Raw genomic sequence first — 14,920 nt, 5'->3', positions numbered from 1 at the left:
GGAACTGGGAATCAGAACCAGAATTGAAACCATAACTATAATTGGAGTGATCTGGAGGCAAAATGATAACTGCAACTGGAATGAAATCTCATTAGTACACAGCAATAACAGGGCTAATTGGTGGCTTCGGAATTATAATGAAACATTGAGGAAGAGGAATGTGCATTACGTAACTGGAATCGTGTTCCTTAGAGTAGGGGATCTACAACAATAACCTACATTTGTGTAGCGACTTTAATACAGAAAAATATTGCAAGGTGCTTTACAGAAGGAAAACATAATGACAAGTTGCCAAGCAACTGGGGTGAGAGATTGAGAGGTGACCAAAAGCTGGGTCAAAAAGATGGGTTTCAAGACAGTTTTTTTTCCTCTCCAACTTTAAAAAAAAGGCAGATGGGTTTAGGGACACAGAAGGCCAGGGTACTGAAGAGTGCAGGAAGGACATAAAGCTGGGGGAAATTGCAATGGTAAGGCGAAGCGAGGTCATGAAACCATTTGAAGATGAGGAAGAGGACTTTTGATTCAATTTGTCAGGGGATAGCTAGGTCAGACCCTGCCTTTCCCCCAGCTAAGATCAGCTATTTTAGTAAGATCAGATATTTGAAAGGACTATTCACTTTAGTGTAAATGTATTAGATTTCCCAAAAATTTTCCGCCTGTAACTCCATCAAGAACCAGTCCAATTTTCCTTAGTGCACCTTCATTAAATGTTCATGACAGACTCTTAGTGCTATTAGTCGCCTCTATAGACATCCCACCTCTTGGCAGGTATGGGGGGGCAACCTATGCTGCAGGAACAGCCAAAAGGGCCAAGGCAGCCCTTATGCCTGTAACAACGTGGCTCATTGGAATGTCTAAGACTGTTATGATTCAGGGCACCAAACCCACAAATTTAAAGACTCTTCAGTTGAGGTGTTACTGTTTGTAATCCAGTGAAGGGGGACCTAGCTTTTTGGCTTTCAGGGAAGACGGCCCACATAGGATATGATCAGGCCTGTGGAAGGAGGTGGCCTTGGCAGTGAATGTCACATCAAACTATTCCCACATGCCTGAAGACATTCACTGACCTGTTCAGGACAACCAAGGTAACAGGAGAACACCATATCTTACACGAATGCACTATAATAAGCATGTTTCTAAGTTGCCCTCACTGCAATGAACACCATCTACAACTTACCACCTTTGTGCGGGAGGTGCCACAATACCATTAAGAACCCCTTTCCTCATCTGCAAGTTTTCCTAAAGGAAGACTCACTTCATAGGTGTTTCATTGCGAGCACCAGCCCTCACCCCCATTACGAAATGGCTTCTGAAATCTGGGTTGCATTCCATACGATGACAGCTGAGGTAGTGGCTGAACAAATCCGCCCTCGCTGGAGGGCGAAGCAAAAATGAAGGACCACAGTTTTTGGGGTGGGGGTTTGGCAGTAGGCCTCCCTGCCCCAATTTCCTTGATTAACACTTTGGGAGCACCAAAAATGGGCTGATTTCTAGAGGAAAATCCAGCCCAATATATCTTAAGCATATTTTGTGGTTTTTTTCATTCCATTGCTGAATGAACCATTTAAAGAAGCTGCAATACAGCGATTTGCAAACTGGTAATTCTGCTTGCAGGTTAATAAATACTGAACCAAGTTTCAGTTCTCCTGTTATTACCAACATGCTGCCTCAGTCAGCCTGGACAGCCAAATTGTCATCTTCACCATAACCACTGCCAATACTACTCCACAATTAACTATGAAATGGATAGCAAGCTGGCTACAAAAACAGAAAACAGAGACTAGGGGTTAAAAGTAGTTACTCAGATTGGCAAAAGGTGGGAAGTGGTGTTTCATAAGTGTTGTTCACCATTTACATAAACGATTTGGACTCGGGAATCGGAAGTACAATTTCAAAATTTGCCAATGACACCAAATTGGGGGATAAAGTTAATACTGAGGAAGACTGTGACAAAATACAGGAAGACATTAATAAACTTGCAGAATGGGTATGTAATTGGCAAATGAATTTCAATATAAATAAGTCTGTGGTGGTACATTTTGGTAGGAAGAATAAGGCGGCCAAATACTGCTTGGAAAATAAGAGTCTAAATGGGGTCAAGGGGCAGAGGGATCGGGGGGTACAGATACACAAATCACTAAAAATTAGCGATGCAGGTTAATAAAGTCATAAAAAAGCAAACATCCTATACTCCCTTAGATAAGGCAATACTACGGCAGAATACCATAATGCTATCTTAGTTTAGCATATGCACTCATAGCTTATGGCTGAAGATGGACCCCATTTGCGAAAAGACCACATGGAAGGACAAGAGTGAGCCGACGAGGACTCTGTACTGGAAGACCTGAGTGAAAGAGTATCAATAGCAGACATCTGCGAGGCTGGTACAGGAAAGAGCAATAACAGCAAGATCTGGTGACATCTATGGTTAGCCTATATATTACAAATGACTGAAGTGCACTTTAGAGCCTTTATTATAAATAACCCTTCAATTGAATAATATCAATCATTAATATATTCATGCATCTAGTAAACTTGGCAAATGTTTTTGGGATTCTCGTGCTCTGGGAAACATTAAAGTGTTATCCTTCAGTGAGAGACACCATAGGTCATCGCGGCATGAAATAGACAATAACCGCTTCTGAATCTCGGGAAATCAAATCTGTAACTGGTTTCATTCTCATAGTATTTTTAAAACTTGGCATTGTACGAATGATGTTATTTTAATAAAAGACAGCAATTTGTTGTTAGGTCTATTTTTGCTAGAAAATTAAAAAGTAAAACCGAATGAAATAAACAACAAAGACTTACTGGGCGGCGAATGAAGAACAAAGTCACAGCTCCAACTAGGGGCATCTGACTGGCGAGAGGTTCCAGGATTACTCGGAGTGTACCATGAAGCTGTAGTACAAAGATAACACATTAACTATTACGAAACGTCGGTTTTATGGACCAGTACCTCCTAATTGTTATCACAATGAAGGTTTGACTCAACATGCAAAACAAAGCACTCCAATACATCAACATTTAGAGATTGGGGAGGGGGAGGGGGAGTTGAGCACTAGATTAGAGGAACTTAACATGGATGCTAATTTCAATGTGCTGTTCTTCTGGTTGAATTTGCTCTCAAGATTACAGTTTGCACGTGTGCTAATTGCACCTTAAGGTATAATAATTTTGTTAGAGCTAACAGTGGTTGTCCAACTCCTAAAATTGCTCCTGTTAGTAAACAAGTGTAATGTACCTTAATGCACTGATCACCATTAATGTTTTTTTTGCTTGTTTAAGCAGCAATTAACAGGAAGTGTGCAAGGAATTTATCTGATTGAAGGATAGAGCAGAGTTCAAAGGGCAGGTGAAGGAGGGGACAGTTTACAGGACTAGCCAAAGAAAAGTCTTTCACAAAACTCTGCATACGGATGTTGCATCTATTATCACAATGCTAGATATTGTGGAGAACACGCAGCAGGAACAGCAGGAGATTATGGTCCTGGAAGCCAAAGAAGGCAGCATCTTTAGGATTTACTACAACCCAATACAGCATTGATTCAGGATCCAGATTCTGCTATCAGATGAAATTAAAGGAGTATTTTTTAAACATAGGGTTAACGTTTCAGGTCGATGACCTTACATCAGAACTTCTGGGGTTTGTATGGAATGGGTGGAAAGGGGATAGAGATAGAGAGAAAAGGAACTTAAATAGAGATTATCAAATTATATACAATTTAAACAGAACTGTGCAGCAGTGTAGTTGGATTAGAAAATAATGAAGGCCAGAGATCAGCATTCTCGGGGATAAAACGTGCTTCCCATCATTCTGTAATATTGCATGTTGGTACACAGCACTACTGTGCCAAGTTTCAGTGATTTCTTGATTGAATATCATCATTAAATATGTTTTCAATTCTGGATCATCGGAGACAACTCTTATGATACCATTTATGAAGTAATTTATACCAAGAACCAATTTCAAGATTTCCCACCTACCTGAATTCCCTTCAAGCCAGCTTTACATACTTTCTTCACCTCCACATTAATTTCACAATCTCCTATGTAGCTGAAAGAGAAATGACATTTTATATGAAACTCATGGCACCAGAAATGTGTCAAATCCCTGTCCATTGAGCACATAGCCCCAACGATGTGCCAAATCATCAGAACCAGTTATTTTGTTTTCTACAGTTACGCTGAATTTTACAAAGTGTCTTCTATTATGTTTTCCCACAGAAATTAGATTTTGTTTTCACCACATTCTCCTGCAAAGCTGCTTTACAATTTATAATCTCTACTGACTTTCCCAGAGAAAGCAAGTGGTTGTCTGAACACACCACAAGAGCTCTGGAGAAAAGGATGCTCTTTCCCTGATTTGTGTATTTACCAGAATATGATTTTTGTGCACCCAAGAGAAATTTCTGCTGTACATTCTTGTGTTACATTTGAAAGGCTGGGGAATTTGGTCTTTGATGTTATCGTTCATCGGTCAGCAGTGGGGACTTTGGCCTTGAAATTACACTATGCAAGGATTAGCATCTGAACACTTAGGCCCTGATATTAACGCAAGAGCGGGTTCCAAGCCGGGGAGGGGTGGGGGGAGGGGGTGTCATTGGGTGCGCAGAACCCGGAAGAAAATTTAGTGGGTTGGAATGTCCGATTTTAACTTGATTGCCTAATTAAATTTTTCCTTCCGGATTTCACTTCTCCAAGCTGTGACAGCGGGCGTGATGCGCACCGGCATGACACGATCTCAAATCTACTATTTAAAGGGCCAATGCAAAAATGGAATTTGGAGCAGCTAGGAGGAAGCTTTTAATGACCTAAACAGGTCAGGCAAAGTGATTACAGTTGCTGATTCATCTACATCCTGTGGTGTATAACAACCCCCTCAAACTCTGTCTTGCCAAGTGTACTCTCCATCTACAAGGTACAAGTCAGGAGTGTGATGGAATACTCTCCACTTGCCTGGATGAGTGCAGCTCCAACAACACTCAAGAAGCTCGACACCAATCAGGACAAAGCAGCCCACTTGATTGGCACCCCACCTACCACCCTAAACATTCACTCCCTTCACCACCGGCGCAGTGGCTGCAGTGTGTACCATCCACAGGATGTACAGTAGCAACTCGCCAAGGCTTCTTCGATAGCACCTTCCAAACCCGCGACCTCTACCACCGAGAAGGACAAGGGCAGCAGGGACATTGGAACAACACCAACTGCACGTTCCCTTCCAAGTCACACACCATCCCGACTTGGAAATATATTGTTGTTCCTTCATCGTCGCTGGGTCAAAATCCTGGAACTCCCTTCCTAACAGCACTGTGGGAGAACCTTCACCACACGGACTGCAGTGGTTCAAGATGGCCGCTCACCACCACCTTCTCAAGGGCAATTAGGGATGGGCAATAAATGCTGGCCTCGCCAGCGACACCCACATCCCATGAACGAATAAAAAAAAACTCCATCGCTCCAGACCACTTTCAGATCAGCCGTGATCTCATTAAATGGTGCAGGCTAGAGGGGCTGAATTGCCTACTCCAGCTCCTATGTCTTCTGGTCTTACTCCTCACACCTGCTTAAGTTTCAACAGTGCCCATCCTTCACTTTCTATGCACTGCCTCACCTCCCCATTTATCCATCCATCTCTGCCATACACCCCAATCCTTATGCAATGTGATGTATCTGTCTGATAGGCACCCTCACCCAATGCACTGCATCCATCAGGTGAATAAGTGACCGTCAGTCACTCATTGGTCTGTTCTTTCACCCCTTGTAGGAGAACAGAGCGCAAAATACAAGGGAGAGGGTGAGCACTGGAGGTGGCCCACCACAAGTAGTCCAGCTCACAGATGCAGAGGAGGATGCCATGGAATGAGTGTCACATCTGTGTCTCTGTCAATTGGAGGAGAGACTGGGAACACTCAAATGCATGGTGACACAATTAAAAATATTTCTGACGCACACATTGACTTTATTTCATCAATGGCTGAACAATAAGAAGCAACATTGTTACTTTGCCAAGACTAATTCATATCCATTTCTTGTGTCTTCCGGGGCCTTCACACATAGAGCAACAGTCTGTGGACATGCCTGATGACAATTCCTCAGAGGACCTCATTCCTTCTGAGTGTACACATTCATAGGAGGTACAGCCATGCACCAGTGGGTCCAATTAGACAGTTAGTTGGGTTGTCACCTGGTGATTCACAATTCATAAGTGAGCACAGACACTGATGGCAGGGACAGCTGTGGAGAGTCTGCGTCAGGAGGTGCACTCCTCTCCAAGCTCTGCTCAGCTGGACACCGAGGTTGAACCTGGGGCCATCGTTGAGAAGGAGAATTATAGAGGTACAGCTGCAACTTTGCAAGGTACTGGCAGACGTGCCACACACACTCTCCACAATAGGAAAGGATGGAGGAATCCAGCTCCAACAGTAGTGGATTGGTGTCGTAGATAATTGAGAGACTGTCTGCCATGGAGAGAGTCGCCACCTCTGTGGAGCTTCAAGCATGGCTCTGCAGGAGATGGCTGCCGCCTTAAACAGGATGACAGATATCTTCTCTGTGGCCTTACATTGCGTCACTGATCTGCATCAAGCTGCTCCCCAGCAGAGTGGTGGGAGTGATGTGGAACAGGCCCAGGAGAGGGATGATGGCGAAAGGGGACACGGAAGTGGGAACTCCACTCAAAGTGCTCACACTTCTCATCAGTTGCCCCCCACCCCGCTTTCAGCCAGTACCTGACATGTTGCCTTGTCTCCCAATGGCTGAATGTGCCCTGTAGTTTGGCTGGGCCCTCAGGGGCTCCAAAACCCAGGCCAAGAGCATCTCAGCATTTGGGGAAAGGATCTGAGCAGCCTGCCTCTACCTCTACTGAAGCCACAGGGGATGCACCACACAGAAGCAGTAGGAAGTGTAAAAGAAAGCTATTGTAATTCACCAATTTTATGTTATGTTGTTATATATATATTTTTTTAAAAAAGAAACTTAATGGCACGTAAAATTTAATGATTTACACCACTTCACCGCTTTGCCCATTATTGCATCCGAGTGCCAACTTGCCTTTTCAGTTGCTTCATAATGAATGTGAATACATGACGAGACCCATTTGGGATGTGCAATGGATGCATACTTGGTTGAAGGACTGTTTTGTACAACTGGGATAAGGTTGGGGTGGGGGGGGGGGGGCGAGGTGGTTTGGGAGCGGGCAGGAGGAATTCATTTTTTTTTCCAGTGAGGATCACTAGCTGTATCTTCGAGCTATTAGGGCATCCCTGGCACCTCGAGCAGCAATATACGTGGCTGGTCTGGCATTAATTGCCACATCTTCAATTTGCTCACCATCCTCATCCTCCTCTTCAATATTCTCGTCATCAGAAGATGATTGATAAGCGCCTTGGTCGTCCTCCATCTCTAGTCCTCTCTGCTGCGCTATGCTGTGCAGGACGCAGCACATCACTACAATTCTAGACACCCTCGTTGGCGAGTACTGAAGGGCGCCTCCAAACCTGATATGCATCTTCAACATGCCGATGGCTTGCTCTACGTCACACCTGGTGGGCTCTCGTTGTAGTGCTCTTGCACCTTATTGGTGGGGCTCTTCACAGGTGTCATGAGCCAAGTTTGAAGGAGGTATCCCTTGTCTCCAACGAGCCAGCCCTTAATTCCATTTCCTGATACAAAGAGGTTTGGAATGTTGGACTGCCGCAGTATAAAGGCATCATGACAGCTCCCAGGGAATCTGGCCCAAACTTGCATGAACCTCTTCTTGTGGTCGCACACCAGCTGTGTATTGATGGAATGAAATACCTTTTGGTGGTTCTCGGATTTCTACGTGTGTGCAATTAATTGCACCCTGTATCTGTGGGAAGCCAGCCAAGATACAAATCCAACCGCCCGCTCAGTCTGGCTGGCTATTGTCGTTGCTGAGGAAGTTGACATAAGTTGACGCCCTGGCAAACAACCCATCCATTACCTGCCTTATACATTTATCTGCAGCCGACTGAGAGTCACTAGAGATGTCTCTGGTGGCGCAATGGAAGGAGCTAGAGGCAAAGAAATCGAGAGCAGTGGCGACTTTCACAGCAACGGGTAATGCATGGCCACCAGGTCCAGCAGGGAGGCTGCAGATGTCTAGTACCACCTGCCGTGTCAGCCTGAGCCTGCGGAAGCACTGCTCTTCAGATAGGTCAAGGAGCCAGAGCTGCTATCTGTAGACCCTCTCACGTGGGTAGTGCTTCCTGAGACCTTGGCCCCTCTCCGCTGTGCACCTGCAGAACTCACCGCAGCACGACATTGCTGTTGTGGATGGTGAATGTCTTCCTTGTCCAATATCCTATCTAAAACATCCTGATGTTGTCTTTTTGAAAGCCTCCAAACTTCTGAAACACATCTATGATCACAAGAACGCTCTGCAAAACATTTGCCAGAGGGGACTGAGAAGGCAGCTGTAAGCACTGAGCATATATCAGACAATCAGAACTTTAAACATCCCCATGGAGTGCCGCTCAATCTTGCCTTGGTTTCACTGGCAAGTTTCCCGAGCCCCGGGAAACCCGTGCTGGAAGCATTAAATTCAATTCTCTGTTGAAATCTCTTCAAATGCGCCTCATGAACATGCGATAATGATCGACCAGCCTGCTGCAAGAAGGTCCTTGGGGGTTAAAATTCCCCCCTCAATGCCTGCTATTAAAAAATAACACCTTCGCTTTAATTCTATATGATACAGACATTATGGGAGCAAACACTGGTTGAAGAGGGAAAATAAAATTGAAAACAACAATCAAACGCTGCTGTTACTGAGTACCCCTGAGGTCAGTTCTGTGAGCCTAGTGCACTGACACCTTGTTTATACCGAACTAGATGTTGAAATGACATAAAAACAGAAAATGCTGGAGAAGCTCAGCAAGTCAGGCAGCATCTGTGGAAAAAGAAACAGAGTTAACGTTTCAGGTCGAAGTCCTTTCGTTAGAACTGGAAGAAGATGTTAAAGAGTTAAAGTTTATAAGAAAGTACAAAGCCAGGGAAAGGCAAGGGGAGGAAAGAACATAAGGGAAGGTCTGCTATAGGGTAGAGGGCAAGAGTGATTAAATGACAAAAGGGATGATGGTGCAAGACAAGGAGTGTGGTAATGGGACAGGTTAAGAAACAAAAGATTGCTCAGGAATGGTTGTAAATGGCAGCTGCAGAACCATTACCAGCACTAGCTGACCGAAAAAATGGGAGCAGTGGTTATGATCTGAAGATATTGAAATCAACGTCGAGTCCAGAAGGTTGTAAAATGCCTAAACGAATGATGAGGTGCTGTTCCTCGAGCTTCCATTGAGGTTCATTGGAACTGTATAAAGAGGCCAAGGACAGAGAGTGGGAGTGGGAGTGGGTCGGGAAATTAAAATGGCAAGCGACTGGCAGGTCATGGTCACGCTCGCGGACAGAGCGGAGGTGTTCAGCAAAGCAATCACCCAATCTGTGTTTGGTCTACCCAATGTAGAGCAGACCGCATTGTGAGCAGTCAATATAGTATACTAAATTGAAAGAAGTACAATTAAACCGCTGATTCACCTGGAAGGAGTGTTTGGGACCTTGGACGGTGGGAAGGGAGCAGGTGTTTCATCTTCTGCGCTCGCACAGGAAGATACCGTGGGGAGGAGAGTGGGTGTTGGGGATGATGAAAGAGTGGACCAGGGTGTCGCGGAGCAAGCCGTCCCTTTGGAATGCTGTAAAGGGAGGGGAGGGGAAGATGTGTTTGGTGGTGTGATCACGCTGGAGGTGGCGGAAATGGGGGATGATGATATGTTGAGTGTGGAGGCTGGTGGAGTGGAAGGTGAGGACAAGGGGAAGTTATCATGGTTCTGGAAGGGAAGGGAAGGGAAGGGGTGAGGGCAGAAATGCGGGAAATGGGACAGACGTGGTCGAGGGCCCTGTCAACTACAGTGGAGGGGAATCCTCAAATCAGATATCTTTTGCCCTCCCACACATTTTTCCACCAACTTACTCCCTTAGATTTGAGGTCGAATCTATGAGCCTATACTTCCCTTAGGACTTTAAACTGATCCTGGCTCAGAACTAATACCAAGGTGGATCTGGCTAATAGTTTGGGAGTAGTTTACAAATCTTTCGTCTGATTCATTAAAATTTAAATAGGAATCCATTCTGTAAATTAAATGCAGTACTAAAATGTAGTTTTGTGCTGATAGTAACTGAACCGTTGTTGTTTCCTGCAGTGCTGAGCCTTGAGATCGATGTTATCTGTATAGTCAGCAATGATTGCGCACTAGATTTCAACCACAGTGCTTGTTGTTGACTGCTACCAATGCTGCAGACAATTCTGCTTACAATGGTTTCACCCTAGAGTAGTGGACTGCAACACTATGAAAAATGTGGTCCAACTGGTTCGACCATCATTTGCTGCCAATGATTAGTCACAATTTACTTTAGGCCATTCGTTGCTTTGTTGTTCTACTTTTCTGACTTTTATATTTCAAATTCTGAAGTGCAAGTCACAGCAATTTAGCCAATGGTCTGGAGTTTCTATTTAGTACAATCGTGTAAGGTTTAAACTTTCTATTGCCATACACTATGCTGTGCAAAGCCAGTCAGAAACATGAGCAATGCTCACACTAATCTCACAGATGGTTGTGGAAATCATAAGTTGTCATAAGAAAATAAGAAATAGGAGCAGGAGCAGGCCACACAGCCCCGCGAGCCTGCTCTGCCACTGAATAAGATAATGGTTGATCTTCAACCTCAACTCCATTCTCCTGCCTGATCCCCGCATCCCTTAATTTCCTTAAAGTCCAAAAATCTATCGATCTCGGTCTTGAATATACTCAACAACTGAGCATCCACAGCCCTCTAGGGTAGAGAAAGCCAAAGATTCATAACCCTGAGTGAAAAAATTTCTCTTCGTTTCAGTCCTAAATGGCTGACCCCTTATCCTGAGACTATGTCCACTAGTTCTCGGCTGTCCAGCCAGGGGAAACAGCCTCTCAGCGTCTTATATGTTTCAATGAGATCATCTCTCATTCTTCTAAGCGCCAGAGAGTATAGGCCCATTCTACTCAATCTCTCCAGAGATCAACCCTCTCACCTAGGAATCAATCTAGTGAACCTTTGTTGCACCACCTCTAAGGCAAGTATATCCTTCCTTAGGTAAGCAGACCAAAGCTGTACACGGTACTCTAGGTGTGGCCTCACCAATGCCCTGCACAATTGCAGCAAGACTTCCTTACTCCTGTACTCCAACTCCCTTGCAATAAAGGCCAACGTGCCATTTGCCTTCCTAATCACTTGCTGTACCTGCATGCTAACTTTGTGTTTCTTGTACGAGGACACCCAAATCCCTCTGAACACCAACATTTAACAGTTTCTCACCATTTAAAAAAAAATCCTGTTTTTCTATTCTTCCTACCAAAATGAATAACCTCACATTTCCCAAAATTATACTCCATCTGCCACCTTCTTGCCCACTCACTTAACCTGTCTATATCCCTTTGCAGACTCTGCATCCTCCTCACAACTTACTTTCCCACCTAGCTTTGTATCATCAGCAAACCTGGATATATTACACTTTATTCCTTCATCTAAATCTAGCTACGAGGAGAGGTTGGATAGGCTGGGGTTGTTTTCCTTGCAGCAGAGGAAGTTGAGGGGAGACTTGATTGAGGTGTACAAAATTATGAGGGGCCTAGATAGAGTAGGCAGGAAGTACCTGTTTCCCCTAGCGGAGAGTTCAAGAACTAGAGGACATAGATTTAAGCTGATTGGCGGAAGGATTAGAGGGGACATAAGGAAAAACTTTTTTACCCACAGTGTATTCACTGCCCGAATTGGTGGTAGAGGCAGGGACCCTCAACTCTTTTAAAAAGTACCTGGACCTGCACCTAAAGTGTTGTAAGCTGCAGGGCTACGGACCGGGTGCTGGAAGGTGGGATTAGAATGGGCACCTGGTTGTTCTTCGAGCCGGCGTGGACACGATGGGCTGAATGGCCCCCTTCTGTGCTGTATCTTTTCTATTGTTCTAAGTCATTGATAGATTGTAAATAGCTGAGGCCCAAGCACTGATCCTTGCAGTACCCAACTAGTTACAGCTTGCCAACCTAAAAATGACCCGTTTATCCCTACTCTCTGTTTTCTGTCCGTTAACCATTCCTCTATCCTTGCTAATATATTACCCCGAATCCCATGAGCCCTTATCTTGTGTAACAATCTATTGTGCAGCACCTTATCAAATGCCTTTTGAAAATCCAAATATACTACATCCACTGGTTCCCCTTTATCTACCCTGATAGTTATGTTCTCAAAAAACTCTAATAAATTTGTCAAACATGGTTTCCCTTTCATAAAAACATGTTGACTCTGCCTAATCATATTATGATTTTCTAAGTGCTCTGTTACCACATCCTTAATAATAGATTCCAGCATTTTCCTGACTACTGATGTCAGGCTAACTGGCCTGTAGTTCCCTGTTTTCTCTCTCCCTCCTTTCTTGAATAGTGGGATTACATTTGCTACCGTCCAATCCACTGGGACCAATCTAGAATCTAGAGAATTTTGGAAGATCACAACCCATGCATCTACTATCTCGGCAGCCACCTCTTTTAGAACTCTAGGCCATCAAGTCTAGGGGATATGTCGGCTTTTAGTCCCATTAATTTCATCAGTATTTTTTCTTTACTAATATCAATTACATTAAGTTCCTCACTTTCATTAGACCCTTGTTTCCCCACTATTTCTGGTATTTTTTTTTGTGTCTTCTACTGTGAAGACAGATACAAAATTCTTGTCTAACGTTGCTACCATTTTCTTATTCCCCATTATAATTTCTACTGTCTCAGCCTCTAAGAGACCCACATTTACTTTTACCAATCTCTTCCTTTTTACATACTTATAGAAGCTCTTACAATATGTTTTTATATTTCTTGCTCATATTCTATTTTCTCCCTCCAACTTTTTGGTCATCCTTTGTTGGTTTCTAAAGCTCTCCCAATCCTCAGGCTTACGACTCTCCTTGGCAACATTATAAGACTCTTTTAATCCAATACTATCCTTAACTTTTTTTTTAAGTTAGTCACAGGTGGCTCATTTTCAGTTGGAGTTTTTATTCCTAAATGGAATGTATAGTCATTGAGAATTATGAAATATTTCTTTAAATGTCCACAGATTCCTGAAAGTAGCAGGACAGGTAGATAAGGTGGTTAAGGCGGCATACGGGATACTTTCCTTTATTAGCCGTGGCACAGAATATAAGAGCAGGGAGCTTATGCTAGAACTGTATAAAACACTAGTTAGGCCACAGCTAGAGTACTGCGTACAGTTCTGGTCACCACATTACAGGGAAGACATGATTGCACTAGAGAGGGTACAGAGGAGATTGACAAGGACGTTGCCGGGACTGGAGAATTTTAGCTAGGAGGAAAGATTGGATAGGCTGGAGTTGTTTTCTTCAGAACAGAGGAGGCTGAGGGGAGATTTAGTTAAGGTGTTTAAAATATGAGGGGCCTAGATAGAGTGGATAGGAAGGACCTATTCCCTTAGCAGAGAGGTCAATAACCAGGGGGCATAGATTTAAAGTAATTGGTAGAAGGACGAGAGGGGAGTTGAGGAGAAATTTTTCACCCAGAGGGCAGTGGGGGTCCAGAACTCACTGCCTGAAAGGGTAGTAGAGGCAGAAACCTTCATCGCATTTAAAAAATACTTGGATATGCACTTGAAGTGCCGTATCCTACAAGGCTATGGACCAAGAGCTGGAAAGTGGGATTAGGCTGAATAGCTATGTTTTGGCCAGCACGGACACAATAGGCCGGATATTTCTATGATTCTATGAAATGTTCTCCATTGCTTATCTACCGTCATATCTTATAATCTAATTTCCCAATCAACCTTAACCAACTCATCCCCCATACCTATGTAATTGGCTTTAAGTTTAAGACTCTAGTTTCAGACTTAAGTACACTCTCGAAGTTAATGTGAAATTCAATCATATTATGATCATTCTTCCCCAGAGGATCCCCTACTATGAGATCACTAATCAACCTTGTCCTATTACACAAGACAAGATCTAAAATAGTCTGTTCTCTGGTTGGTTCCACGACGTACTGTTCCAGGAAACTGTCTCGAATGCATTCCATGAATTCGTCCTCCAAACTACTTTTGCCAATTTGATTTGGCCAGATGATTAAAGTGCCCCACGATTATTGCATTAGCTTTGTTATAAGCTGTTCTTATTTCTTGATTAATACACTGTCCAACAGTACAACTATTGTTAGGGGGCCTATAAACTACTCCCACCTGTGTTTTCTGCCCCTTGTTGTTTCTTATTTCCTAGACCAGATCCTAACCACTCGCTGTGTAAAAATATTTTTCCTCATGCCACCTTTGGTTCTTTTGCCAATCACCTTAAATCTATGTCTCTGGTTCTTGACCCTTCTGCCAATGGGAACAGTTTCTCTCTATCTACTCTGTCCAGACCCTTCATGATTTTGAATACCTCTATCAAATCTCCTCACAACTGTCTCTGTTCCAAGGAGAACAACCCCAGCTTCTCTAGTCTATCCATGTAACTGAAGCCCTTCATCCCTGGAATCATTCTAGTAAATCTCTTCTGCACTCTCTCTAAGGCCTTCACATCTTTCCTAAAGTGCAGTGCCCAGAACTGGACACAATACTCCAGTTGTGGCTGAACCAGTGTTTTATAAAAGGTTCATCATGACTTCCATACTTTTGTACTCTATGCCTCTACTTATATAGCCCAAGATTCTACTTCCTGATCTTCCAAGCCAAGATCCTTTCTCACTACTGTCTTTATGCCATCCTTTATCATCAGGTCTACACCCCCTCCTTTTCCATTTTACCTGTCTTTTCAAGAAGTCAAGTACCCTGGAATATTTAGTTCCCAACCTTGGTCATCTTGCAACCATGTCTACAT

General features: G+C 43.7%; 1 protein-coding gene across 1 annotated transcript in view; it reads right to left on the bottom strand.

Annotated features, from left to right (window-relative positions):
* Positions 1 to 14,920, bottom strand: part of LOC137323610 (extended synaptotagmin-3-like) — a 126,080-nt gene that overhangs the window by 47,570 nt on the left and 63,590 nt on the right. Inside the window, exons 5-6 of the mRNA XM_067987293.1 lie at positions 3,988 to 4,057; positions 2,812 to 2,901 (exon numbers count right to left, since the gene is read on the bottom strand). Of these exons, the coding sequence (XP_067843394.1) occupies positions 2,812 to 2,901; positions 3,988 to 4,057 (160 nt within the window). The remainder of the gene's footprint in view (positions 1 to 2,811; positions 2,902 to 3,987; positions 4,058 to 14,920) is intronic.

This window comes from Heptranchias perlo, chromosome 7 (genome assembly GCF_035084215.1).
Source record: "Heptranchias perlo isolate sHepPer1 chromosome 7, sHepPer1.hap1, whole genome shotgun sequence".
Lineage (NCBI taxonomy): Eukaryota > Metazoa > Chordata > Chondrichthyes > Hexanchiformes > Hexanchidae > Heptranchias > Heptranchias perlo.
Note: the sequence above shows the minus strand (reverse complement) of the source record. Positions and strands in the feature narration are given on the sequence as shown.